At 55.9% G+C, this 27,374-nt stretch overlaps 2 protein-coding genes across 2 annotated transcripts; one reads left to right on the forward strand and one right to left on the reverse strand.

Annotated features, from left to right (window-relative positions):
- Nucleotides 1-13,613: 13,613 nt before the first annotated feature.
- Nucleotides 13,614-22,070, forward strand: Pou5f1 (POU class 5 homeobox 1). The gene is given in 5 exon segments (XM_003473990.4): nucleotides 13,614-18,171; nucleotides 20,606-20,860; nucleotides 21,289-21,447; nucleotides 21,594-21,804; nucleotides 21,807-22,070. Coding segments are annotated over 5 exon segments (1,083 nt in total). The 5' UTR covers nucleotides 13,614-17,766; the 3' UTR covers nucleotides 21,860-22,070.
- A 1,257-nt stretch (nucleotides 22,071-23,327) lies between these two features.
- Nucleotides 23,328-27,315, reverse strand: Tcf19 (transcription factor 19). Its single transcript, XM_003473762.4, has 4 exons — nucleotides 27,155-27,315; nucleotides 26,344-27,019; nucleotides 24,900-25,448; nucleotides 23,328-23,755 (listed from the first exon to the last, which is right to left on the reverse strand). The coding sequence occupies exons 2-3, from the start codon at nucleotides 26,579-26,581 to the stop codon at nucleotides 24,910-24,912; spliced, it is 777 nt and encodes a 258-aa protein (XP_003473810.1). The 5' UTR covers nucleotides 26,582-27,019; nucleotides 27,155-27,315; the 3' UTR covers nucleotides 23,328-23,755; nucleotides 24,900-24,909.
- Between the last annotated feature and the right edge of the window lie 59 nt (nucleotides 27,316-27,374).

Here is a 27,374-nt window from a genome sequence, read left to right on the forward strand (position 1 = left end):
GGGGTTGTGATGGGGACCTGATTCCAGCAGGCAGGGTCAGAGGGGAAGGTACCTGTGAGGACAGAGCTCCAGGAGGGCAGTTGGTGCAGGTCCTGACCATGTCCTTCCCTCGTGCCTCCTGATCCTTCCCTGGGTCTGCACGCCTGTTCTGGAAGCTTCCCTGGGCTCCAGGCCTGGGCAGTTCTTCCTGGCTGTCAAGACCCTGCCTCCTCCATTTGCTTCCCAACAGGTGTAAGTGGAGGGAGCTACACTCAGGCTGCAAGTAAGAATGGGGGGCTGAATCTTGAGAGCCTTAAGGTTGTATAGTCAGGAGCCTTGAGGATCCCCTGCCCACAGTTCCTTTCTCCACGTGTCCTGTGGCCTCTGACTGAATCCTGTTTTGCTTCCACCCCAGGCATGACGGTGCCCAGATCTGACTCACCTCAGGTGACCTGAAAAGGTGAGATCCTCCCCGCAGGCCTGAAGGGGGGGGGGTGCGGAGGGCACAGGCCTGGATTACACACTCTCCCCAATGACGAGGAAGCAGTAGTAGACTATTCAGCACTTGGCCCTTTACATCAACTACCCTGTTGCTGTGACTCTTGTGTTGTCGCAGGAGAGAGCTGCAGTGTGTGCGGTTAGAGACAAGATTTGTTGACTTCGAGAACACCTAGATGACTTCCCACTGTGTCTCTGCTCCTATTGGCACAGTGGGGAGCTGGGAAGATCAGCTCAGCCCTGCCCCACAGTCACTGTGACCCCTCCGCACCAGCTTCCCTGTGTCTGCAGAGGCGGGCAGGGCTGCGCTTCTCATCCCTGTGCCAGCCTCACGGGGCACTGAGCTGCTGCTTCTCACTTCCCTGCTGCACAGGAACTGTCCTCAAACCTCGCTCCAGCTAACTCTCTCTATTTGTCATTTGTTTATTGAGACAGGATCTCACTATGTCGTTGAGAGGGGCCTTGAAATGAGTATGCAGCAAAACTGGCCTTGATCTCTCTGGGATCCTCCTGTCTCAGCCTTCTGAGTGCTGGGGTTGCAGGCATGCATAACCACACCTGGCTGTAACTCCCTCTTCTAATGGGCTCCTACCAACAGCTGAGGCTGTGCCAGCCGACAGCACAAGTGCCCTGCCCACGGTGCTTCATGAAAACCAGCAGAGTTTCCTGATGAAGATGCAGGTGGAGAACACACAGCTTTTCTTAGCAGTGTTTCCTGCTTTCGACCGGACATTACTGTTTTAATTAACACCCTAAAACCATTTGCTTAGCCGTGGGGTTGATGAGTTTAGCTATAGGTCCATATCCCCTGCTCTGTCAGTAACCCTAAGGAACTCATTTACTGGCCACGCCGGACCTGTCTGAGGCATTCTAGGACCATTGACCCTCTCTCAAGTCAGCTACAGACGTTTCTGTTAGTGTCTCCTGGAAATTCCGTAACATATTGAAAATAAAAGGGGGCCAGGCATTTAGCTCAGCAGTACAGTGCCTGCCTGGCAAGGGAGAGGTCCTGAGTTCTGTTCCCAGCACCCCGCCGGAAAAAGAAAGTAAGAAGCAGAGTGAAACTTTTTAAATTCCTGACAGAGGAATTTCCCTGCCTCTGCTGACACAGGGAAGTTGGTGCGGAAGGGTCACAGTGACTGTGGGGCAGGGCTGAGCTGATCTTCCCAGCTCCCCACTGTGCCAACAGGAGCAGAGACACAGTGGGAAGTCATCTAGGTGTTCTCGAAGTCAACAAATCTTGTCTCTAATCGCACACACTGCAGCTCTCTCCTGCGACAACACAAGAGTCACAGCAACAGGGTAGTTGATGTAAAGGGCCAACTTTTTAACTTCCTGACAGAGGAATAGTTCAAGATGCCGCCTAGAGTTTGAGGGGGAAGCACTGAGCACCTCCCCTTCGCCTTGTGCCGGCCCAAGTCTGCTGCAGGCGCTGTCAGGAGAAGGCTGGGAGAGCCCAGAGTGGACAGAGCTGTGCCCAGTGGCCCAGCAGTGCTTGCCTCGCTTTGACTGGATCATCAGTGGGTCACCTCTGCTATGTCCTAGTCTACGTGACCCGCAAGGCTCTTGGGGTGAAGGACCGTAGGAGTGCAAAGAATAAAGAGACAGAGCTGGGGCCAGGGGGAGCCCCTCCTCCCCTGAGGGAGAAACAACTGTCCCCTCACTGCAGGGTGTTTATTTACAATTTTAGCAGCTCATGTCATGTGACACTGGTTGTCCTAGCAGGCCACTGTTCAGATTGCCTTGGGCCTTGGGGTTCTCTGGAAAAAAAACAAGTGTCTCCTCTACCCCAGGTTAGCACTGGACGGGGTGCTTTCATTGTCCAGCATGAAGATCCTTCCAAAGGACTCTTTTTCCTTTCTGTGATTGCATCTTCTGCTGTGGTGGTTCCATCTTTATTAGAATTTCAAGTTTTAAATGGTACATCTATTATGAGGTGAACTCACACTTTTGTTTTATAATTTAAATTGTGAGCATGTTTAACAATTTTTAGACCTGAGGATCATAAAAACTTTCTATGGTAAGACCCTAAGGGGGGGAGGGGGACTGTGTTTTGTATTCAGGCACCCAGAGCTCTGCTTGTCATTTGTCACCCCCTGAAGGTGGTGGGTGTGGCTGGCTGGTGTGCAGGCAGCCCTGGGGCTCAGTGGACAGCACTGAAATCCCAGGCCCCACAGGGATGTCCCTGTGGCCAGTGTCACCCGCCAGCTGACCCCAGGCTCTGGGTGCACAGGTTGCTCCCGCCCTGAACTGGAGACCCCTCTGCTGTTGGGGTCCAAGCACAGGCAGAGCAGCACCCTGTAAACTTTTGTGCAGATGACGCACTGGCACCTGAGCCCTACCCACTTCCCCGCAGCCATGTCCTGCCTTCCCAGCCCGGGCTGAGTGCGGCGAGGCACTGGCGGGCTGACCATCTGAAGGCTTGGCAGGCACGGTGGAGTGGAGTTCGCTTCTCAGCACCAGAAGGCAGGGCTGCAAACCCCAACTCTGCAGCTCAGGTCCCGCCTCACCACACCAGGCTGGACTGGGCCAGGCCACCACAGGGAAAGTTCTCTGAACTTACACCATTTATGCGCATTCTTTTTTTTTTTTTTTTTACAGAGTTTCACTATATAGTTCAGGCTGGCCTCGAACTCATTTTGCCCCCTAAACTGACCTTGAACTCTGGGTGATCCTCCTGCCTCAGCATCCTGAGTGCTGGGATTACAGGTGTGCACCATCACGCTGGCTCCGTACCGTCATTTTTACCTTCAGCAGTTACTTTTCTTTTCTTTTTTTTTTCCTTTTTCTGATACTGAGGATCAAACTCACAACCTCATGCTTACAGGCAGGTGCTTATGCCATTGAGCTAATCCCCATGTTAGTTTTCATTTGGTGGGAGGACATCAGGACTGAGAAGTCACTAAGGAGCATGCTGCTAGGCATTTGCGTATCCTCCAGGACTTGTCATGCTCTTCAATTCATTGTTCGTCCACTTATGGGAACAAAAGCTTCTTTTTCCTTTATTACCAATTTCTTGATGTTTCCATTTACATTTGTGGTACTGGGGAATAGACTCAAACATTCACAGTGAGCTACACCCCAGCCTTTCTCTTCATTATCCACTTTTTATTTTGATGAGGGTATGGCTGAGAGCTCTGACTGGGTTGGAATTTGCCATCGTCCTGCCTCAGCCCAGCATGCTAGGGTGACACCTCACTCAACATCTTTGAAGACACCAGATGCATAAAGTGTACATCTTAACGTGTGTAGACTGTTCTTCTTTCTGTTTTTCCTTTTGAAGGTTTTCCTGCTTCTTCCTAAGTTTTCCTGTGAATTTGTCATCAATCTCAGGAGCCTGAGAAGAAGCTGCTGGGATCCCACTGTGCTGTGTCTTACCACAAATCTACTCTTCCAGCCAGGCGAGGTGAGGCGAGCACCCAGGGTTTGGGCCCAGCCCGGGCAACTCAGCAACTTGGAGTGATGCTGCCTCAAAATGGCACCAGAGGCGCTCGGAGGGCCCTTTGGCTGGCAGGTGAAGGTCACAGTCTGAGCTCTGCGGGCAAACTTCTCAGCGCAAGGGCAGCCTCCTCAGGAGGCCACAGGGGCAGCTCAGATGTGGAACCCACTAACCACGAGAGGGCGCCCTGCGCTGGCCAAACCTGCAAGCGCCTGTGGTCCCTGGAATCCCCGCAGACCAGGCTGTCCCTAGCTTTGGTGGAAATTTCCATCCACGGCTGGGTGTGCACACCTAAACTCCCCGCACTCAGGAAGATGAGGCAGGAGGGTCATTGCGAGTTCAAGGCCAGCCTGGGCTACACACTGAGACCCTGTCTAAAAACAAAACAAAGCTTACACAAGCACCTACAAGCTACAAACTGACCAACACATGGCTTCACAAAGCTTTTTGGTATCGCTCTCTGTTCTTTGCTCCTTGGTAGAACTCCCTTGTACAGTTTGTTCGGTGGCAGACCCATGAGAACAGAGCAATTAAATAAACTGGGTGTGGTGGCCAGTGCTTGTAATCCCAGCCCTCTGGGAGGCCGAGGCAGGAGGATGGCAAGTTTCAGGTCAGCCTGCCCTACCCAGTGAAACCCTTTCTCAAAAAACAGAACAACAAAGAGCTAGCAGGTGACTCACACAGGAGGCTGAGATAGGAGGATCGCCTCAAGGTCAAGGTCAGCCTGGGCTACAGAGCAAGACTGTCTCAAAATAAAAATAAAAATAGTAATAGTGGTAATAATTGTGGGAGGAAAGTGAACTGGAGCCAGAACCATGAACCAGGTTACAGTGTGGGTTCAGGGGTCACCAGGCCTGGGTGGAAAAGCGGGGGGCGGGGCGGGGCCGGGCCCTGGCCCTGAGCAGTTTATTTTGCTTCAGGACTTCTGCTTCTCCAGCTCTTTCCTCAGTCTTCAGGGAAATCTGCTGATTTACGATTTACAGACTAAGAGTCCTAGCAGTCTGGGGCCTTCTGGGAACGAAGCCCCAGTGTGGTGTCTGCTCTGGGGACTGCAAAGTCCCAGGGCCCAGCAACAGGGGCTGGGAAGGAGCCACAGGACCTGGTGCCCCTGCTGCCTGCTGCTGCTCCCTAGGTGGCTAGAGGAGAGGAAGGGGCTGGCGTGGCAGCTGGGTCCTGAGGCACACAGACCTGTCCTGCCATTCCCTGAGCTGCACCCTGGGCCCTGGCCTTGCATCTTCTAATAAAGTTAAACCACCCACACCATGATACACGGAGTGCGACTACTGGGTTCACTGAAGCTAAGGGTCACGAGTTTGAGGCCAGCTGAGCCAGGCACAGTAGAACACAGAGAGACATAGACACACACACACACACACACACACACACACACACACACACTAAATAAATAACCATCTCCATTCCTAAGTGTTTGGTCAAGAGAAATAAAAATATGTCTATAAAGTCATGGTCAAGAATGGCCATATCACTAGGCGTGGCAGCACACGCCTGTAATCCCAGCACTCCAGAGGCTGAGGCTGGAGTATCGCTGCATTTTCAAGGTCAGTTCATGCTACACAGTCAGTTCAAACCCAGCCTGAAATCCACGGTGACACACCCGCTGTGATCCCAGCGTCCGGAGGCTGAGGCAGTCAGGAGGAGACTGAAGCCCAAAGGGAAAGATGGGGGACACTGCACAAACCCCTGTGCCAGTGGGTCTGCAGCCTGGGACAGAGAAGCACCCAAAGAAGCTCCGAGAAGGACAAGCAGAGGCACCCGTGCAGCCCTTCACCCCTGGGGTTGCAGGGAAAACAGTAAACACTGCAGACAGCAGGAGCAGGTGATAAGATCCGGGTACTGCCAGGCGGGACTGGGCCTGCCCCTCTCCGCGCCTCCGCTGTTCCCCTCACCTGCCCCCCACCCCAGCTCTAGGGGGAAGCCTTTCCAGCTCAAACTGGGTCTGCCCTGAAGCAGTGGGGAGCTCCTCTGTCCCCCACCCTCCTCAGGAGTCAGTCCCCCACACAGGCCAGAGCTGCAGCAGTGCAGTGCTGGAGAACTTGAGCTTTGAGGCCTGAAACTCGATCCCCAGCCTAGCAAAGGAAGAAAAAGTGGGGGCAGGGGACGAGCTGGGGATGGAGCTCAGTGGTAGAGAGCTTGCCTAGCATGAGCCAGGTCTTAAATTCAATCCCAGTACTGCCCCCTCCCCCCAACTCAAGTCAGGCTTTGTGAGACACACCTGTGATCCCAGCACTCTGGGAGGCTGAGTCAGGGGGAGTGCTAGTTTAAGTCCAGGCTAGACTATTTAATGACTGAGCCAGACACTCTCAAAACTAAAATAAATGAATTAATTAATTAATAGGGCTGGAGATGTAGCTCAGTGTGAAGGCCCCAGGATCAATCCCAAGGATCACTAACATAAATAAATAAAAATCAAAGAATTATCCCATCTGGAGCTGAGGATTTAGCTCAGAGGCATAAGTGCCTGCCTGGCAAGCTCGCGGTCATGAGTTCGAGCCCTTGTACTAAAAAAAAAAAAAGAATTGTCTCATCTGATCTCCACAGTACCCTGCCCTCTCCCTTCTCCTCTTGCCAGAGCTGGAGAATAGCAAACAGCAGAGGAGGAAGCTTTGGGTCACTGCAGAACTGCAGAGACCTTTGGAACCTAGGAGCAGGAGTGGAGGAAGGGGGACCGACGCAGGATCTCAGGGGCTGAGCCCCCTTCCTGCTGTGCTGTGGCCACAGCGCCTTTCCCCCGGTCCCTGGCCCAGCTCAGGCCCACAGCAGCAGAACCAGCCAAGCACTGGCTGGGGCCCAAATAAAGTCTTCCTCCTTTTTTTTTCCTGTGCTGGCTGGCTTCAAACTCCTAGCTCTCCACCGGGGTATCGAACCCATCCCCCCACCCCCACCCTGTGCCTTGGTCCCTAGGGAAAGAGGCCCTGGCAGAGCTTGGAGGGTGCTACTGCTGCTGCTAGAGGCAGGACACAGCCATGCCTTTATCACCGAATCCTTTTCCTTTGTCCTGAGGGATGGGGAAGCTCCTTTCAGAACAGGGAAGGCACTGGGGTGAAGAAGACCGGTCCCCAAGGCTCCTGGCCCATGGGCCGCCCTGGATCAGGGCTCCTTCTGCATCCCACCCCTGGCCACACTGCAGCCAGCCACGCACAGAGATCACCTCCGGAAATAGATGGCCGAGGCTAAGAATATGGAGAAATGTTGGTGTAATTTGTAGGCTGTTAAGTTCACATTTGCTTGGTGTTTGCTGGTTAGTTGGCTCTGTGGTGCTGGAGATAGAATCCAGGGCCCGGTGTGCATCCCACAAGTCCAGCAGCCCTCTACCAGTGAGCTGTACTCCCAGCCCTACTCAGAGTGTTAAGCTGAAAAGAAAAAGTGTTCACCCATAGTGCAAAGATTGGGTAAATTGAGATACATCTAGGGGCTGGGGATTTAGCTCAGCGGCATAAGCGCCTGTCTTGCAAGCAGGCAGTCGTGAGTTCGATCCCTGGTACTGATAAAAACGAAAAAGACAAAAAAAAAAAAAAAAGATACATCTGTTCTATGAAATACTATTCAGTTATGAAAATGTAGGGGGAGCCAGGTGTAATGCCAGTATGCTAGGAGGCTGAGGCAGGAGAATTGCTATTTCAAGCTTCACCTGGACAATTTAGTGACCTAGCAAGACCTCACCTCAAAATAAAACATAAGAAGCTGGGTGTGGTGGCGCATGACTATGCTCTCAACACTCTGGAGGCTGAGACAGGAGGATTGTTGTGAGTTTGAGACCAGCCTGGGCTACAAAATGAGCTTGAGCACGACCTGAACTGCATAACAAGACCCTGTCTCAAAAAGACCAAGTCGGGGGGAGGGCTGGGGATATAACTGTGAAGGCCTGGGTTCAATCACTAGTACACAGAGGAAGAGAGGGAGAGACAGAGAGAGAGGAAAGAAAGAGAAACAGAAAGGAGAAAAAGGAAAAAAGAGCCCACAGAGAAGGGGTGGGGTGAATCCATGGAGAGCCCTCCCTTCCAGCACTGTAAAAAACAGTGGTTTTCAGCCAAGGTTAGCCCTGGCTCCTCGAGGAGCTGAGGCAAGATCTCTTGAGTCCAAGAGTTCCAGGTCAAGCTGGCAACAAAGGGAAAGCCTGTCTCAAAACTAAATTAAAACTGGCCATGGGCACATCTGTAATCCCAGCACTCCAGGAGGCTGAAGCAGAAAGATTAGCCCAGCCCCGGCAGTTTATCAATTTAGGGAGAATCTGTATTAAAAAAAAAAAAAAAAAAAAGAAGAAGAAGAAGAGGAGATGAGGATACAGCTCTGTGAGAAGGCCCTGCGTCCAATTCCCAGTGCAAAAAAAGTAACTTTAAAATGTAATAAGCAGAGACTTCTGATGCATCTTCAAGTGACTCTATGGCTGGATTGGGAATTGGAACCAGACAGACCCCCGGAAATCAGACATAAAGACAGGTCCCCCGCACCCGAAAAGGGAGCTCTGCTGCATCACACACGTTGGTCTTGTGGTTTGGCATAACTGACACCATCTTGAGCCTTACATTTAACTAGTGCCTTGTATTTGACTCAGCAAAATGGAAAATTACTCAGGGTACAAGTCCCATGAGAAAAACAGAATGGACTGTAGTACCTACAGAATGAGAAAAATAAAAACCTGATCAACAAAAGAAGCAGGATAGAGGTGTCAGTCAACTGCAAATTAATGAAAGATTCGAGCTAAATTGTTTCCAACAGGATGCCTTTTATGGTTCTTTTAAAAACTCTGTGACTTTCCAGTTCCGGGCCACTTGTTTGGGCCCTGAGGGGGGGGGGGTGTCTGTGTACGAGTGGTCCAGAGGTCAGATATTAAATTCCAAATTTATCAGTCTGGCTGCTTGGATTCCTATACTGTTGTTCATGAACCCATCTCAGGTCTCTGGCTCCGGACTCCAGCGCATTCTCACCTCAGGCTCCAGGGCTGGGGACTACAGGAGCGGCCGCGAAGGAAAACCCTGAAAGTGTTTTTTTTTTTTTTTTTTTTTTGGCTGTTTCCTTTTTATCGGTACCGGGGATCAAACTCACGACTGCTTGCTTGCAAGGCATGCGCTTATGCCGCTGAGCTAAATCCCCAGCTCCCTGAAAGTGAATTTTAAAGATGCCAATAATAGAATAATAATCTGGGGCTGGGGTGCAGTTCAGTGGCAGAGCGGTGGCCTAAGATGAATGAAGCCCGAGTTACAGTCCTCAGCCCCCCAAAACAAAACAAAAACCGCAGCATATTTAATGTTGAGGTGGGGCTTGAAAATCAAAACGCACCTCCCGCCAAAACCCCTCAGCCCAAATCGCTCGCATCAAAGCTGGCAGAGGAGCGCGATTCTGCCAAAATTTAGACCAATAGGATTTAAGGAAAAGAGAAAGCCCCGCCTCCCTAGCGCTACCGGCCAATGAGAGCCCCCCAGGAGCACGCCCTCCGCTCGCCCGCGTGCTTGTTCTCCGCGGCGCCCTCAGGGCTGCGGAGGGCGGGGAGGAGTGCGTGGGGGCCCTACGGTGTCCCCGTTCCTCCCGCGCGCCCCGCACCCATGGCAGGGCCCTCCCTGGGAAGCCGACGCAGGCGAACCCTCAACACCACTACCGCCACCGAGAGCCTGGCTGTGCCCCACGCACACGCGGGCGGTAGGGCCGTGTGGGTCCTGAGTTGCAGCCATGCGCGGCCAGGGGCCTGGGGTGAGCGCTGCCCGGAACCCGGACCGGACCGGGGTGAAGGGCTGCGTGATCTGCCTGCCGACGCAGGGTCCTGGGAGTGTACTCGCACCCCAGCTTCCCCTGCCGCCGCCGTTCAGGCGCGTGTGGAGCCCGCCTTGCACGCCTCGCTGACCCGCCGGGGCGGGGCTGGCCGGACCGCGGGGTTCGCAGAGTGGGGCGGGGCGGGGTGGGGCTCCTGGAGCTGGGCCCCCTGTAGGCCGCGGAGGAGTTTGGGACCGAGCCTGACCTGGGGGTGGGTCGTGACCGTGACCCCTCTCCAGATCTGGGAGACAGCTGCCAGGCAGGGTGGGGGGGAGGGGAGCGGAGGGGGAAGCAGCGACTGTAAACCCCACCGAGCCACCCAGATCGCTGGAGGCTGAGGCGAGGGGGCGGCTCCAGAGCAGGATTTATATGCTGACCAAAGAGGCTGACTGCAGAGGAGTCACGTCCAGCCCAGCCTCCTGTAATCCCTGCTCTCTGGAAGGCTGAGGCAGGAACACAAATTCAAGCCCTGTCTGGGTAACTGAGGGGACTCATTTATGACTTAAGGGAAGGAGATCCTGTCTCAAAATAAAAATTCAGGGCGTGGAGGCTGGAAATAGAGCTCAGGGTGAGGCCTCAGGTTCAGTCCTCAGCACTCGGGAGCAAGAAGAAAATCTGACAGGTTGGGAAGTGGTGGAGGCTTTGGCTGTGAGGAAGTGGCCGGGGATAAGCACAGCTCTGAGGTGGGGACAAAGGCAAGATCTGGTGAGCACTGCGTCCCCTGGGTGCTTACAGCAGGTCTTTGGTATGGGAGGTGAACCTGGGGGCACTAAGCTGAGTCCTGCATTCATCTTTTGATTTGAGACTGGGTTTCACTAAGTTGCCCAGGCTGGCCTCGAAATCCTGCCTCAGTTTCCAAAGTAGTTGGGATTACAGATTTGCCCAGCTTCGTGTTACTTTTATCGTAAGAAGTCAGTTAAGTAGGATAAGTCCCGGTGTGGTGGGGCACTCCAGTGATCCTCAGTGAAGCTGAGGCTCACTGAGGATTGCCTGAATTGAAAGCCAGCCTGGGCTAAATAGGATGTTCAGGGCCAGCCTAAACTACAAAACAAGACCCTATCTCAACCCCCAAAAAGTGAGTGGGACTGGGCATGGTGACACATGCCTGTAATCCCAGATCACTGGAGGCTGAAGCAGAAAAGTCTCAACTTCTAGTCTACCTAGCAAGACCTTGTCTCAGCCTGATACAGTGGCACATACTTGGAAGGCTGATGCAGGAGGACTGCTGCAAGTTTGAGACCAACCTTGGCTACAAAGTGAGTGCAAGGCCAGCCTGAATTGCATAGTGAGGGCCTGTCTCAAAAAGACCAAAAAAAAAAAAAAAAAAAAAAAAAGCCTTTGTCTGAAGGGGTGAGAGGATATGGAGATATTTCCCAAACAGAGTCAGTGATAGCAACTGTTTGTTCAAAATATGCCTTAGTGTTCTTACTGAGATTCCTATTACGGAGTATTCACTCTAATACTCAGAAGCATTATTCTAGGTTTCTCTTTTTGCAGTACCTGACAACCAAACCTGGGAATGCTCCACCACTGAGCTACAAACCCAAACCTTTTCTTTCTTTATTTAGTGGTACTAGGCATTGAACCCAGGACCTTTGCACTAAGCTACATCCCAAGCCCATTTGTTTGTTTGTTTGTTTGTTTAAATTTTCGAACAGGGTTTGCTAAGTCACTAAGTTACCTTGGCTGGACTTGAACCTGTGATCCTCCTGCCTCAGCCTCCCAGAGTGCTGGGATTATAGATGTCTGTCTGGTTTGCTTTGGTTTCTTTTGAGACAAGGTCTTGATATGTAGTTCAGGCTGGCTCTGAACTCACTTTGAGCCCAGGCTGGCCTCAAACTTGCAGTATCCTCTTGTCTCGGCCTCCTGAGTGCTGGGGTCACAGGCACAGACCACAGACCACTGTGCATGGCCACTTTTTTGAGATGCGGTCTTGCTAAATTGCAGGGTTGGCTTGCAGTCCTCTGTGTCAGCTCCTGGGCAGCTGGGGATCTAGCTGTGAACCACCGCACACTGCTGCTCCCTCTTCTCCTTATGAGCCCTCCCCCATACTGGGGATCCAGCCAGGGCTCCCATGAGCCCGGGGGACCTTCTGTCTCATTGTATGTTCAACAGCCTTGAGGCTGAGAGCCACTGCACTCTGCCCAAGGTTCAGGGTGGCACTGCTCTGCTGGCTGTTGGCACGGGCTCCGCTGTGCTGTGTAAAATCCAGGTGTCATGGGGCATTCGGTCAGGAAGCAGGCAGGTGACTGGCTTTACTGATGTGCAGTGCAGAGATACGGCGGTCTAGACAGCGCTATAGTCCACAGCAATGGGCCTGGGCCAGCACTTGGGAGGCTGAGGCAGGAAGATTGCCAGGAGTTGGAGGCCGCCTGGACTGCATAGCCAGACCCTGTCTAAAAAAAACCCAAATAGGGGGCTGAGGATTTAGCTCAGTGGCATAAGCAAGCAGGCAGTCATGGGTTCGATCCCTGGTACCAATAAAAAGGAAAAAGACAAAAAAGACCAAAAAAAAAAAAAAAAAACCCAAACAAAACTTTGTATGGGGCCCTGTGGGGAGAGCCCTTCTTCCTCCCTTTGGAGCCCTGACAGCCGTGTGGCCTCACCTTCTCTCAGGACCTGGTGCCCATGTCCTGGGCAGCCCCCTCCCTACACTGCCTCCCCACCACTCACCCCTTCCTCAGCCTGAGCAGGGCCCTAGACACTGAGCTCACCCCTTCCCCTGCCCTTTTTAAGTTTTGTATTTGGAATCCAGGCCTCTCTAAATCAGGCTGGACCTAAATTTCGGTGCTCCTGACTCAGTCCCAGAGTGCTGGGGCCACAGTGTGCACCCCCATGCCAAGCTTCCGGCTCTGTCCTGAACTGTGACTGCTATCTCTGCATTAACCCTTGCTTGTGTCATCCCAGGTAATTTTTTTTTCCCTGTTCCAGGAATTCTAACTGGGGAAGACTGAGCTGTCCCCCAGCTCTTTTTATTTTATCTGGGGCAGGGTCTCACTAGGAGTGCAGTCCTGTTGCAGCTTCCCAAGCAGCTGGGATCCGGAGACCCCTTTAACCCTCACGTGTGATGTGAGGACTCTTACTTCCGGCTGCTGGGTGAATCCAGTGAGGTCCGAGAGCTTCCGAACTGGTCACAGATACACAGCCACAGGTGGGTGGGTGGTGTTCACTCTGCTTGTTTCCTCTTTGACGGTACTGAGGTGAACTTAGTCCAGGCCTTTGCAGCGAGCTGCATCCCCAGCCCTCTTAGTTTTTTGAGACAAAGGCTCCCTAAGTTGTCGAGGCTGGGTTTGAACTTGTGATCCTTGCATCTCAGCCTCCTGGAGTGCGCGCGCGCGCGGGGGGGGGGTGGTTATAGGCGTGCGCCCCCACACCCGGTTTTCCTCTGGGATTTAAGTGATGCTGTGTATGGTCCCCGCCTTGGGGAGGCGCCATGTGGTGGGCAGGAGCGGTAACATGCCTGGCCCCGGCGTGCTGGGGACAGAGGGGGCAGGCTCAGGGGTGCAGGGTCAGCCGCAGGACTTCCCGGGTGTGCGCCGCCGTGGAGAAGCTGTGTCTCCGAGGATGAGAGCCGGTTTGTGAGTCAGGGAAGGGGTTTCCAGGCGTTGCGGACGGCGAGAAGAATGGGGGTAGAAAGGGCCCCTGTTTTGGTCCTTTGTCACTTGGGAGTTCTGGGACTTTGAGATTTTGGGGTCACCCTTCGGACCACGGGGACCCCGGTGAGTCCCCAGCGGAACAGCTACGATGTCCAGGACGCCCTTCGCGGTGCACTGTGGGCCCCAGGAAAAGCAGATCATCGGCGCCCAGGGACTGCGGGATGGGGGAGGGGAAGGCCTGGCCTCTGGGCGGGGGCCACAGCGGAGGGCGCAGGTGGCAGGTGGGGACTGAGGAGTGGGAGGGAGGAGCGAAGCCTGGACTGCACTGCGTTAGCCAGTCCAGCGCTGGCAGCCGGGCGCGTCTACTGTCTCGAATGGGGGGGCTCCGTCCAGTTGCGTTCCAGGGCACTGAGGGTGGGCGGCAACCTTTGGTCTGGGCCCTCTGATCTGGGGGCCTGGGGGTCGCCTTTGTCCTCACTCTTCCTTGCCCCGCGAGGCACTGTGTCGTTGCATATGACTCTACCATCCCAAGGTGGGGCCCTGGGCCTCCAGCCTCTGGCCGGCCGTTGGCTTTCCAAACTGAGGTTGGGCGTCCCTGACCCCAGAGTCCTCAGAGCCTCAAGCGCGCGGTCCCAGGGAACGCAGCCAGCTGTGCAGGAAGATCACCCCTCCTGCTTGCCCTCCCTGAGCCACAACCCAACCCCCGTGGGCCCCAGAGTGAGCAGTGGCCCTGCGGGGTTCTGTGGCATTAGAGACTGGACTTCTGGGGGAGGGGCAGATGTGTTGTCACCTTGCAGAGCCCCCCAAGCCGAGTACACCCGTCTGGCTCCTCTGTAGGCTCCTGGCTTTTGCAGAGTCATTGTGGTTGCTGGAAGTGCCTTCCCCAGGAAGAAGGGCAGGTCAGTGTGATACCCTGAGCACCAGAGGGGGAGACTTTGTTTGTTTTTAACAGGTCTGCTATGTAGCCCAGGCTGGCCTCAAACTCACGGCCATCCGGCCATCCTCCTGCCTCAGCCTTTTGAGTGCTAGAGTTACAGGTGGGCACCACCCCCGACTGAGCTGGAAGACAGCTTAAGCATCATCTAGGGCCTGCTGAGGAGGTGCCTGCCTGTAATCCCAACTCTGGCAGGCTGAGGCAGGAAGATGGCTGGGTCAAGCTCGTCTGCTCTCTTAGTGAGAAGTCTCCAAATGAATTTGTTTGTTTTGTTTTGTTTTTGGCTCCTGGGAATCGAACTTGGGACCTTGCTGATGCTCTTGCCAGGTAGGCACTGTGGCGCAGAGCTAAGTCCTGGCTGTTTGTTTTGTTTGGAGACTGGGTCTCCCCCTTAGTTTAGGCTGGCTTGGAGCTTTCAGCGCTCTGGGCCATAGCTCAGAGCAGAGGCCCAGGGTCAAGTCCCCCCAGTACTGCAAAGGAAAAACAGGAAGAAAGGGCCATTCAGTCTGCCCGCTCTGCCCGCCCGCTCTGCCCCTCCACTGTCTGTCCTCCTCTTCCTCTCCTTCCTGTCCAGAAGTGCTACCTCCTGGAAGGTCCAGCACCTAAAAACCCAGTCCAGACCAGGCTTCCAAGCCCCTCACAGGCGTCTTCTCAGGGTCAGGCTGGAAGGGAAGCCCTGCGGAACCGGAACTGGGGTACTGCTCACAGCAGAGGGGGTGCAAAGGCTGTGCCATGCCAGCCAGCTCCTGAGCCCAGCCTCCAGTCACAGGTGCCCAGGGACTGAGGAGGAGCACAGGGCAGGAGGAGGCCACATTCATCGACCCCACAGCTTCCTGCTTAGGAGAGGAAACCGAGGCACGGGTGTAGGGTGCGGCTGGCTGGGAGAGTCAGAGTGGAGCCCAGACCCTGGCCTGCGGCCTCTGGTTTTCTGTTTTCCCCTAACTGCTCTTGAGCACTGACTGGCCCTGCTTCCAGTCTCCTCCAAACCGGGAGGGGCCAGGAGCCCTGCGCGGTGGGGGCAGCTGTGAGGCTCAGGCCAGAGGGTGAGGGGAGCATGGCTCAGGCTCAGGACTGGAGCCCTGAGCACTCAGGAAGGGCCTGTGGGGACTCCAGACACATTTGACATTCAGGTGCCCAGTCAGATGGTCAGATGCCAGGCGAACACAGGGTGATCTGGCTGCTGCGTCCAGTGTCCAGTCACACAGCAGTCCGAGACCCAGGTGTGCCCGACCTCTGGGTCCTTTCTAGGAGCCTCTCTTAAAAAAATTTTTTTTTGTACTGGGGATCGAACTCAAGACCTTGCACTTGCCAGGCAGGTGCTTATGACACTGAGTTAAATCCCCGGCCCCCTTGAAAAGATTTTTTAATTTGTTTTATTTTATGTTTTGGTACCAGGAATTGAACACAGGACATTGTGCTTGCCAGGCAGGCACTCCGCAGCAGAGCAACATTCCCGGCTTATTTTTATTATTTACTTAGTTATTTGGTGCCGGGGATCGAACTCATGACCTTGCGCTTGCCAGGCAGGCGCTTGCCAAGCAGGCACTTGTGCTCCTGAGCCAGATCCCTGGCCCTATTTCTAATTTATTATTTTTTAATTATTATTATTGTTTTTTCTGCAGAATGAGCCCCTTGCTCAGGCCAGTCACACTACCTAGAGCAACTGGAGACAGCGACCAAAAGCCAGGGGTGGTGTGGAGCAGGGCAGCTGGGGTGCAGGTGCTGGGAACACAGTGGGGAGGTCGGCTGGCCAGCGGGGAGGGTCCCAGAAGCCCGGGGGGGAGGTTAGGGGGTCCAGGCTGCAAAGCCCTCCCCCTCGCCGGGAGGCCGTCTCTGGCAGACCACAGAAGCTGCATGACAAAGGTGCTGATGGCTCTGTGCCTGTGCAGCCGCCGGCTGGGAGGCCCCTCCTGTTGCACTCCTGTGGGGCCCCTCCTCTACCTGCCTCGGGCGGTCGGGTGGCCGAGGGTGAGCGCAGCTGCAGCCCCACTGTGCGTGGGTGATCAGGCTTGCCTGGGAGGCTCAGCTCCTCGGTGCGGTACAGCGCTCAGATCTGTCAGGTTGGGGGTGGGTCCAGGACGGAGACCGGGGACTCGGGCTCCATGGACACACGGACCTCTCCTCCAGACCAGGCTGGACACACCCGGAGACCCCAGGCTGCCTGGCCCCTTGGGAGCTGCCTGAGATGGCCTGGCTTGGCCGACATCTGGTGTCCAGGCTCTGGCCTGCCAGCCGCTGGGAGTGCCCCAGTTTCTGTTCGGCCTTCAAGCAGGACGAGTTTGGGGACTGAGCAGACAGACACACAGATGTCTTCTGGTGCAGATGGACACTTGAGGGCTGTTCACCGGCAAACAATTGAGCACCGGGCCAGCACCGTGAGCCCTCAGAACACAACCGAGCCAGAAAAACAGCCCGAGGGGCAGTTTAGGGAGGCTTCCAGCAGCCCCACTTCTCCTCCGTGCCTCCCGCTGGCCAGCCGGGACGAGGGCGGGGCGCAGGTCCCAGTGCTGGCAGGAGGCCTCGGTGCCCGTCTGAGGCTCAGTCTTTGAGGGGATGGGGTGTTGTGGGAGCTCTCTGAGAGGATTCTGGGTGAGGGGATTGGGGCTGGGGGGTTGGGGGCAGGAAGTTGTCCCCAGGGGAGCCATCCAGGTCCATTCAAGGGTTGAGCACTTGTTTAGGGTTGGAGGCTGCCCCCTCTGGGGACCCGGATTGTCCAGCCAAGGCCATTGTCTGGCCCCTTCCCCCCAGTCCCTCCCAGGCATCTTTGAACCTGAAGTCAGATATTTTTTCTCTGCACGCCCCCACCTCCTTGATTTTCTCCCCCAGGAACTGAGGCTGGAGGCCTGGGTGGGACAGTGGGGGAGGGGCCGGGCTGCTTTGACGTTAGATGCCCACTGGGTAGGGCTGGGCCCGAGCAGCAGGGCTGGCTTGGAGGGTATGGGGCTTCGCCTCCAGTCTGGACTCTGGTTGGGAAACAGGCCAGTCTGTCCAGGGCCTAGGCAGGGGCAGTAGATGGATGTCGGTCCCTGTGCCTGTGTCGGTGAGGACTCAGGCAGCGGCTGTCCCTGGAGATGGGTGGGACTGAGGCTGGCCACATGGGTGCCAAGGCCGAGGCTGCGGGTGGCTGGACGGCAGGGTCCCGCGGGAACACCTGTGTTCTGGCCAGCGTGGGAGGTAAAGGGGTCGTCTGGGCAGAGCGTTGGTTAGGAGCCGAGGAGTGGCCCGGGAGGACTCCGCACTCAGGCACCCAGTGAGTGAGGGGCTCAGGGGGGCACTGTGGTCCCAGGAAGGTGTCGGTGCCACGGAGGATCGGGCAGCCCCCGGAGGCCAACAGGGAGACACGGTGTCTCCAGGGGGCGCGCCCAGCCGGGTCCCACAGACACCAGCAGCACCAGGTCAACACCCTGGGCCTCAGTTTCTCCCACCTCCTCCTCCACCCACTGGGGGCGGGGCCACAGGTCAAGGCTAGGGGTGGGATTGGGCCGGGAGAGGTGTGGAGCGGTGCCGGCGGCCCTCATTTCTCAGGCCTCCGGCTGGAGGGTCCCTCCTTCCCCATGGCCGGACACCTGGCTTCTGACTTTTCCTTCTCGCCCCCGCCGGGCGGTGGGGGTGATGTCCCGGGAGGGCCGGAGCCCAGCTGGGTTGACCCTCGCACCTGGCTGAGCTTCCAAGGCCCTCCTGGGGGGCCAGGAGTTGGGCTGGGGGCCGCGCTGGGCTCTGAGGCCTGGGGCGTCCTGCCGTGCCCACAGCCCTACGAGTTCTGCGGAGGGGTGCCGTACTGCGGCCCTCAGGCTGGCGTGGGCCTGGCGCCCCAAGGTGGCCTCGAGGGCTCCCCACCCGACGGTGAGGTGGGAGCCCCGGTAGAGAGCGGCTCGGAGGGGGCCTCCCCCGAGCCCTGCGCATCCCACCCTGGCGTGGTGAAGGTGGAGAAGGAGAAGCCGGAGCAGAACCCCGAGGAGGTGAGAGAGGTGCCCTGCCGGGTGCGGGGAGGCGGCCAGTTGGCAGGAAGTGGTCACCTGCGACTGCTGTCCAGGCCTGCAACCTGAGGGCACTGTGGCTCTGCCACCCTGGGGGATGGGTGGGGACGCAGGTCACCGAGGAGCTGGGGCCGGGACACCCCCAGGGAGCCTGAAGCTCTGAATGTGGGTCGGACGTGGCCTCAGCCTCGTCCAGGGGTCTCAGGGCTTCACCGCCCGCCCTAGTGGGGATCGGCCAGTGCCACCCGCTCTGCACCAGCTCCAGCTGGAGGCACGGAGCCCCTTTGCCCATCCCAGGCCTTGTAAAAAAAATCTGTCCCTTATCAAACCCAGGGCATTGGCCTCAGGGCTAAGCAGGGCCTGGGGGTAGAAATGGTGCTTATCCCGGCATTGTCCCTGGAGGCAGGGTGTGACTGGCCTGATAGCGAATGGCCGTGTGAGTGGCCTCCGCTGCGGTCTAGCTGAAGGCCTGGTGGCCTCTGCCTCGGGCACCCACTCGCTGGCCGCACTCCCTCGTCGGGAGCTGGAGGTGCGGGTTTGATTGATTTCAGCTTGGATTCCTTGAGTTCTAAACTAGCAAAAGATGCAGTGGGAGTCGCCGTCCCTGGGCCACTCTTAGGTGGCCCTGCACCAGGCGGGTCGCATCTGGGAGCCGTGGGTGGGCACAGACGGGAGGCCGGCTGGCTTGTGGCAGGAGGTGATGCCGAGTGACCATGGCTGGGCTGGGGGCCACTCGGGCCACTTCGGCAGTGGCGGGGTCTCTGGACGTCCGCCGCTCCTGGGGAGGCCTGATTATCGTGTTTCACGGCTCTTAACTGCCTGATGAGGCTAGACTGCGATGTGTTGGCCCTGCTCCACATCCCCAGTAGGATTTAGGGAGCTGAGAGGCAGTGAGGACAGCCTGGTTTTCACTGGCTGTGCGCACGTTGCCTACCTGGATGTGATGGCCACTCACACAGAGCCCTTAGGCTGAGCTCGGGAGTCTCCCCCAGCTTGCCTTCCCCCTGCGGGCGCCTCTGGATGCCCCGGGGTGCAGTCCTCGAGCTCTGCTCTAGCTCCCCTTCCTGCCGCCCCACCCCCACTGTCACATGCCCTTCGGTGACTGTGCGTCTGCCCTCTTGGGGGGAGCGACGGCCACCCCAGCACCCACTGCACAGCCCACCGTGTCTGGTGCCCCTGTTGTCATCTGTGCCCACTGCTTAGGAGACGCTGCTGTCCCAACCTTCAAAATACCGGCGCCCGAGACCTGCCTCTAGCTACCTGTGCCTCCTCAGCTGAGGACAAGGCATCTTCCGAAAGTGGGCATTTCCGGATGATTTCATTCTGAGCTAAACCCGCCAAGTGTGCCAGGCCCCACTCAGCTCCCCCCCGCTGACATCAGAAATCACCTTGGGATTCTTTTTTTTTTTTTTTTTTTTTTTTTGTGGGCCGGGGGAGAAGCAAGGTGTCACTGTAGTTCAGGCTGGCCTAGAAATAATGGCAGTCCTCCTGCCTCAGCCTCCTGAGTGCTGGCATTACAGGTGCGTGCCCCCACATCATGTTTAAAATCACGGGCCCTCCCCTACGGTTCGTTCTCTACTTATGACACTGATTACTATTGGTTTTTATTTCTTTTATTTTTAATTTTTTTACTATTGATCTTTTGTTTTTGAGGCCAGGTTCACTGGCTAGCTCATGCTTGCCTTGAACTCCCTAGGCCGCCCAGGCTGGGCTTAAACTCACGGCAATCCTCCTGCCTCAGCCTCCCAAGTGCTTACAGCCATGCACCATCATTCCCAGCTTGATCACTGTGAGGTGTTGTTTTACTTTGTTTCATCTTGTATGTTGAGACAGGATGTTGCTGTGTAATTCAGGCTGGCTTAGAACTCACTGTAACCCAGGTTAGTCTCAAACATGCAGAGATCCTCCTGCCTCAGCCTCCTGAGTGCTGGGTTACAGGTGTGTTCACCACACTTTGCACATGTTTTTGTAATGTTCCAGTGTGTGCCATGTCTAGTCCTCTCTGGAACCAAGCTGGAGAGAGTGTATTTGGATTTAATTAGAGTCAGCTAAAGTTCCTTGGGCAGGTAACCCTGGATCAGGGAAGCCGGCCTTGAGCATGGAGCTAACAAGTGGGAGCTCCCTGTGTGTCTCCTTCACCCCTCAGTGTCCTCCTGGGCGCAGTGGCCCCTCATTCTGCCCTTTGAGGGGTGCTCCTGGTGTAGTGGATGTGCCCTTCCTGGGAAGTGTTCCTAGCCTCATTGAGCAGTGGATGGGCCAGTGGCGCTGGTAAACCAGCTATTTGTTGAGGTTTGAGGGGGCAGCTGAGATAACTCCTCCGACTGTTCCTTGGTTCCTTGGGGTCACCCACTAGAGAGGCAGTGGATGGAAAACTGGCAGCCTGGGTTCTGAGTCCTCTGCCTTTTTAAAAATGCAGTCCCAGGACATCAACGCGCTTCAGAAAGACCTGGAGCAGTTCGCCAAGCTGCTGAAGCAGAAGAGGATCACTCTGGGGTACACGCAGGCCGATGTGGGGCTCACCCTGGGTGCCATCTTTGGGAAGGTGTTCAGCCAGACCACCATCTGCCGCTTCGAAGCTCTGCAGCTGAGCTTCAAGAACATGTGCAAGCTGCGGCCCCTGCTGCAGAGGTGGGTGGAGGAGGCGGATAACAACAACGAGAACCTTCAGGAGGTAAGGGCTGCCGCCCACCCCGCCTGCAGAGCTCCTGCCCCTCCCAGAGAGGGCAGCACGTTTCTCATTTCCCCGCTCCATTCTGTTTCTTGAGGCAAGGTCTCACTACTCAGGTTGGCCTCAAATTTACAGTGACCCTCCCACCTCAGCCTCCCAAATCTAATGCTGGGATTATAGGCGTGCGCCACGCCTTACTGCGTTCCTCTTTTCTGTTTGTTTTTTGTGCTGCCGATGCGCATGCACTGATTGTGCTCAACCTCTAGCACTTTGGCTGGGCTGGGAGGATCCCCATCCGTTCTCATCTCCCTGGCCCCAGGACCCAGCTGGTCATCCCTCCTAGTACTCAGCTCCCCAGTCCTCCACCTCAGCGTGGCACCCACACATAACGCCAGCTCCAAAGCCCACCTGCCTTCCTCCCATCTTCCCAGAAATGCAAAACGGAGAGCCTCCTGCAGGCCCGGAAGAGAAAGCGGACAAGTATCGAGGACCAAGTGAGAGGCAACCTGGAGAACATGTTCCTGCAGTGCCCGAAGCCCACGCTGCAGCAGATCAGCCGCATCGCCCAGCAGCTGGGGCTGGAGAAAGACGTGAGTGCCCGCCCCGCCCCGCCCCGCCTCCAGGCTCCCTCCCTGCTGCTCTGCCCTCTCCACTCCGGAGCCGCCCCGCCCTGCCCTGACCAACTATCTTCCTGGGGGTCGGTCGTGTGCAGCGCCCCTCTCCTGCGTCCCCCCAGGTGGTCCGAGTGTGGTTCTGTAACCGGCGCCAGAAGGGCAAGCGATCGAGCAGTGACTATGCCCAGCGAGAGGAGTACGAGGCTGCGGGGTCTCCCTTCCATGGGGGGGCCGTGACCTTTCCTCTGGCCCCGGGGCCCTGCTTTGGCACTCCGGGCTACGGAAGCCCCCACTTCACCACGCTGTACTCCTCGGTCCCTTTCCCAGAGGGGGAAACCTTCCCCCTGTGCCTGTCTCTGCGCTGGGCTCCCCCATGCACTCAAACTGAGGCTGGGGCACCACCCAGCCCCTCCCGAGGCAGGCCAGGGCCGGGGCGGGGTTAAGTTCTTAATTCACTAAAACGGAGCAGTTAGAAGCACAGAGGGTGGGACCAGGAGTTTGGGGAGGCTCGGAGGGAAGCGGAAGTTGAGTGATGCTCTGGATTTTAATCCCCTCATCATTTGATTTTTAAATAAAGAAGCCTGGGGCACAGTAGATACTTTGGTCTCCGATTTTCCTTTAGTTCCTGAAAAGGGAGTAGAGATGGAAGAACCCAACGGTGGACACTAACTTCTCTCATACCCCCAGGGACCCCAAAACTGAGTGCCACTCAAACTGTTAGAGGTCAGATGCTGCCCAAGGAGGAGCTGGGGCTGGAGCCTAAGCTAACTCTAGAGGCCCCGGGAGGCAGGCGCTGCCTCTTGGGGTCCCGGAGTGTTTAAACTGAGTGCCACACCTCCACCCAAAGATGTGGGCACCTGTGGTCCATTCCTGTCCAGAGCTGGCTTCCTGGATGACATGGTACTCTTGAGCCCTTGGGGGCTCTGCGTTAAGAAATGAGGTTCTCAAATAACTGTTTCTGCTATGCATTGTCTGGCCAGAAGGTATGTTTTACGCATTTTTTTGCGGGGTAGTGGGGATTGAACCCAGGGCTCTGCAATGGGCTAAATCACCAGGTGTTCATCCATCCATCCTTCCATCTAGTCTATTCATTATGCTGGGGATTAGATTTGGAGCCTTTGCACTGAGCTCTATCCCCACCCCATTAGTTATTTTGGACACAGGGTCTTAGTAAGTTGCCCAAACTATCAGTAAACCTGGATCCCCACAGGGGATGGCGGGTGTGCACTGCCACACCCTGCTCAGCTTGTGTGGCCAATAACATCCCATTTCTGGCTCTGTCAACAGCGAATCAGAGGGTTTTGCTTTGAAGCAGTTTCCTTAATGAGGGGATAGCATGGGTTGGGAAGTTGAAGGAGGAGGGGACAAGCCTGTCCAGTCAGTCGCAACAGCCCAGGTGGAGGTGCAAGGCTTTCTTAGAACTGCAGGAGAAATGTGATACTTCTGCAACACTGGCCAGGATTCCTGGTTAGAAGGTGAAGGTCTGCTGGGCCACATTAGTACTTGCTGTGGCTGGTTTGCCAGCTTCTCTTCCCCCTTAGTAATGGTGAACCCTATAAAAGCTGTCATCCGATGAGCTTGGCCATGTCCAAATACATTGTTTTAGGTTTTTAAAGACAAGGGTCCTTGTGTTGCTCAGGCTGGCCATGAACTCGCTGTCCACCCTGGAATGGCCTTGAACTGATCCTCCTGCCATGGCTGCTGAGTCCTGGGCCTGTGAGCACGCACCAGTGTTTTCTCCTCTAGCTCTTCCCCCCACCGCCTTCCCAGTGAGCAGGTTCCTGCAGTTCCACTCATCCACTCTGTTTGCCCACGAATTGGGAAGCAAAGCACATCAGAAGAGCAAGTACCCAGGAGTAGATAAAGCTGCTTGTTGTTTATTTGGAAATAAAAGCAAAGCTCTAGAAATATTTAGCCATCAGTGCTAAAGCATAGACTGGAAACCAGCCCCAGGTCACAGAGGTCATGGTCAGCAGCAGGATTAGCCAGGTTAAGGACCTCTGCAGTAGTTGCCCAGAACACTGTAGGTGGTGCCATTCAAAATCCTGAAGAGCTCTCCACTGCCCCAGGCCTGGCTTCTGCAATTGCTGGGTGCTGCTCAGATACTCCTGGCATCCATGGTGACAAGCCTTACATCCGGTAACAGCCACATTCCAGCTCCTGGCAACTCATGGAAGCAACACCCTCTTTGGCAGGAAATTAGCTTTTGTCACCTTGGCCACGAGGGCCTGCTCCAGGCCCTGAATCAGTACCCACAGCAACCTCTCCTTGAAGTCATAACCTCCTGCAGGGGGAAGGAAGAAGGGAAGCATTTTTAGGGTCCTGCTGTACCCCATTGTCCCACTGTGGACTAGAGGTGCCAGTTCCATCCCCAGGTGCCTTGGCAGTTGGCCTCTGATCGGGATGCCCACACACCACCTAGGGGAAAGGAAGTCGGCCTCCCTATCAGCTTGGGTGCTACAGCCAGCACCAGGCACGTACTGACACTATACCCAGGGTACTGTCTCTTAAGGGGGGCTGCACAGGGTACCCCACTTCCTAACTGCAGGGGGAGCAGGATGGGGGTGCTGAGTGTTTACTGGACAGAGGGCCATATCCCGATATTCTGAAGGAAGTGCAAAGGCATTGTCACTGAAAACCTGCAGAAGCCTAGATTTCAGCCCTAAATAACCACAGGGTGAATGAACCTGGATAGATTCCTGTGAGCTGGGAAGTTTATTCCCATCCTTCATTTTTTTGAGGCAAACATCCTATGAAGCCCTTGCTGACCTTAACTCTGTCTTTAGCCTTCCGTGCTGTGACTATAGGTGCCCAGCACCCTGCCTGTCTAATCCTCATTGCTACGCATTAGAAGAAGAGTCCTAAAAAGTAGGAACTTTTTAGGGATGCAACGGTAGGTACAGCCCTTGCCCAGCAGGAGTGAAGCTGTGGGTTCCATCTCCAGTCACCAAAAAGGGGCAGGAGCTCCTTGTCTGCACAGGGCAAGCTTTTGTTTTTTGCCACACTGGGGCCTAACCCAGGGCCGCATGCTAGGCAAGCCCTGTCACTGAGCTACATCCTGAGATCCAGCCCAGCAGGCTTTATTTTGTTGTGCTTTTTTTCTTTTTTCTTAAGATAAGGATCTCAACTTACCCAGGCTAGTCTCAAACTTGGGGTCTTCCTACCTCAGCCTCCAAGTAGCTTGGACCAGCCAGTTCTATTTTTTTTAACACTCCAGTTTTAACCACCATTCCTATGTCAACTAACTTGTCTCTGGAAATATTTAGCCATCAGTGCTAACTCTGCTCTGGCCATTCAATGTCCTGCTTCTGTCCACCCTGCCCCCCCAACCTCCAAGCAGGGCGCCTCTCAGCCTAAGGCTCTGTAGAGGAACGGAAAGGGAAGGGTGAGAGCTGGTGGGAGGCTGAGGAGACCCCGCCTCTGCTTACCCTCAGGGTGTTACTGAGGCCTCTCCACACAGAGCTTCTTCCTGGGCTCTGGAAGCACTGGGGGGCTCTGGGGAGCCTCACTTTCGTCATCCAGCTCTGCCAGCACTCGGTGAGCTGATTTCCTCCGGTTTCTTGGGGGTGGGCCTGGCGTGGGCCCCCCGTCCTGGGATGGGGTGGGAATGGGCAGGCTCTGGGGCCCACCCCCACCCCGGGAGAAGGTAAGGGGCTGGGGCTGGAGCTTGCTGAGGCTGCCGATGGAGTTGAGGATCAGTGTGGCCTTTGGAGCAGGGGACCCGGTGCTGAGAGGCCGCTGTGGGGCCCCTTGGGGGGGCAGCATGGGCCGAAAACCAGCCCCAGCCCTGGCTTCTCTTGACCGAGGGGTGGTGATGGCTGCAAAGTCCTGAGGTTTGACCCTGACTTGCTGGAACATGAAGTAGAACTCCGAGGGGCTGGAACCTGGGGGCTCTTCAGGGCCAAAAGTCAGGAGGTCACCATCACTCAGCTCCAGCCTGTGGCCCCTGGGGAGCCGGACATTATTGACCAAAGTCCCTGTTAATGGTGGGGCGTGACACAAGTGACAAGAACAGAAGTGACCAGTCAGAAAGAAACTGACCTGTTTGACTTTCAGGGGGACACAGGAAAGGACAAGCAGTTCCCATGTGCATTATGAACCCTTTGGCCCAGGATGCCACGCACAAACTCCTTGTTGGAAGAGACAAGTTTATTTCTCTTGTGCTCTCCCTCAAGGGGGCTCTTTCCTCTGCACTGAGGTCCAGGCTCTCATGCTTCCTCTGGGCAGTGTGGCTCAGATTCTGGCTCTACCACTTCCGGCTCCGTTTGCTAACCTGCTTTCCTCATCTGTAGGTAGAGGCTGTCAGAGCCCCCGGTGTCAATGTCTCGGTGTCTAGCTCAGAACCGGAAGTGCTAAGTGAATGTGGGCCACGCTGTCATCCTAATGTTCGAAGCACCCCCAAAACAGTTCCCCAGCCTTGTGTTTGCCTAAGAGAAGATTGAGACCTGGAGCAGTCAGGCATCAGACCTGAGGTTCTGCCAGGTTCTAGTGGCAGAAAACCATGAGCCCAGGCCTCTGAACAGTTTTTTTTTTCCCCCCCCCCCCCTGGGCAGTCTTGAGTTGGGAAGAAAGACATACCCAGATCCTTAAAATAAACCCATTACTGCCCAATTACAAAAAGGGGCACCTCCACAAGGCTGGAAACTGAGTCAAGCCCAAGCCTGGTCCCAGAATGCCATTACTTTGACACCTGCCTGTTGGTGTTGCAGGCTGTGGACTGACCTCCCAGCTCCAGTGTGAGCTAAACAGGAGAAACAAGGGTCAGTCCTCAGAGAGCTGACTGTGATGGTAATTAGGGCAGCACAGACTGAGAGGTAGGTGGCATAGGTCCTGGAAGAGCCCATGGTTCTAAGCCTGCTCAGCCAGGCTTACCTTGGCTGCTGTGGTCCTCCAGGCTGACCCTCCAGTCATCACCGCGGCGCTCAGCATGCAGCTCCGCGTGGACCCCAGAGATGAGGCCAGGCTCCTGCTGGGGCCGCAGGGCCACATCACACAGATCTGCCCTGCGGCCCAAGCGGTAGGTGCAGCCTGCCCCGGTGGGTGGGTGGAAGGTGTAGAGATCACCACCCCTGCCACCCCCGATTCGCAGTAGCTGGAAGCAGGGCAGCATGGACAGTGCCTCTTCTGCACACCTCTTCCACTTAGGAGTCCATTGCTTGGCCCTGCGACTGGGCCAGGCACTGCCAGTCTGCTGCAGGAGGGACGCGCCCGGTGCAATTCCAACTTAGAGCGCACAGCCGAATGGTGCAAATTCAATGCAAAGCTGGCTTTTCAGCAGATTGCCGATCTTAAAAATCTGAGAAGGTCCAGTGCAGGGCAGAAATCGCAGAGCTGGGCACCTCAGTTGAACTGGGGCGCCCCAAACATCCAATCTGTGCAAGACAAGAACACATTAGGCAGCTATGGGGCCCGGCGGGCTGGAGGTGTGGACGGCAGGTGACCTGACTTCCGCTGTCAAACTCGCTTCTCCGAATACAGCCCCTCCGCACGTCTAAAGCTCTGAGGGAGGGGATGCACTGTCAACCCCAAGTCGCAGCGCGGTCGGGCCCTGAAAGACCAATAAAGCCAATTTAACCCTTTGCTTTCCGCCTCTCTGTGGAATAAACACAGAAGGGGCTCCTCGTGACCCTGCAAGGCAAACCCAGCCTTCTCCCTCCCTGCCTCAGCCTAGCTGCAGATCTACCCCTGCTCTGCAGTCTTTGTCTTCGGTCCAGGACGGCCCTCCGGGGTCTGCAGGCGCGCCGGAGTTTGACAGCCAGGAAGCCGGGGCAGGGAGGGGCGCGGGCTCCGCGCGCGGGCAGCGCCGACCCCTCCTTCGGAATTCCCGGATCCAGTGAGCCCGCCCCATACCGTTCCCGATTGGCCATTTCGTTTACCTTCCTCCACTCTATTGGGCTACGATC

The sequence above is a fragment of the Cavia porcellus genome, unplaced genomic scaffold (assembly GCF_034190915.1).
Source record: "Cavia porcellus strain 051 isolate PalLab524CR breed Dunkin Hartley unplaced genomic scaffold, mCavPor4.1 scaffold_28, whole genome shotgun sequence".
Taxonomy (NCBI): domain Eukaryota; kingdom Metazoa; phylum Chordata; class Mammalia; order Rodentia; family Caviidae; genus Cavia; species Cavia porcellus.

Coding starts and splice junctions, on each gene's coding strand:
- Tcf19 (XM_003473762.4), bottom strand. CDS start 26,581: ATGCTGCCCTGCTTCCAGCTACTGCGAATCGGGGGTGGCAGGGGTGGT. Junction 25,449..26,343: donor GGAGGACCACAGCAGCCAAG/GTAAGCCTGGCT, acceptor CACCATTAACAG/GGACTTTGGTCAATAATGTC.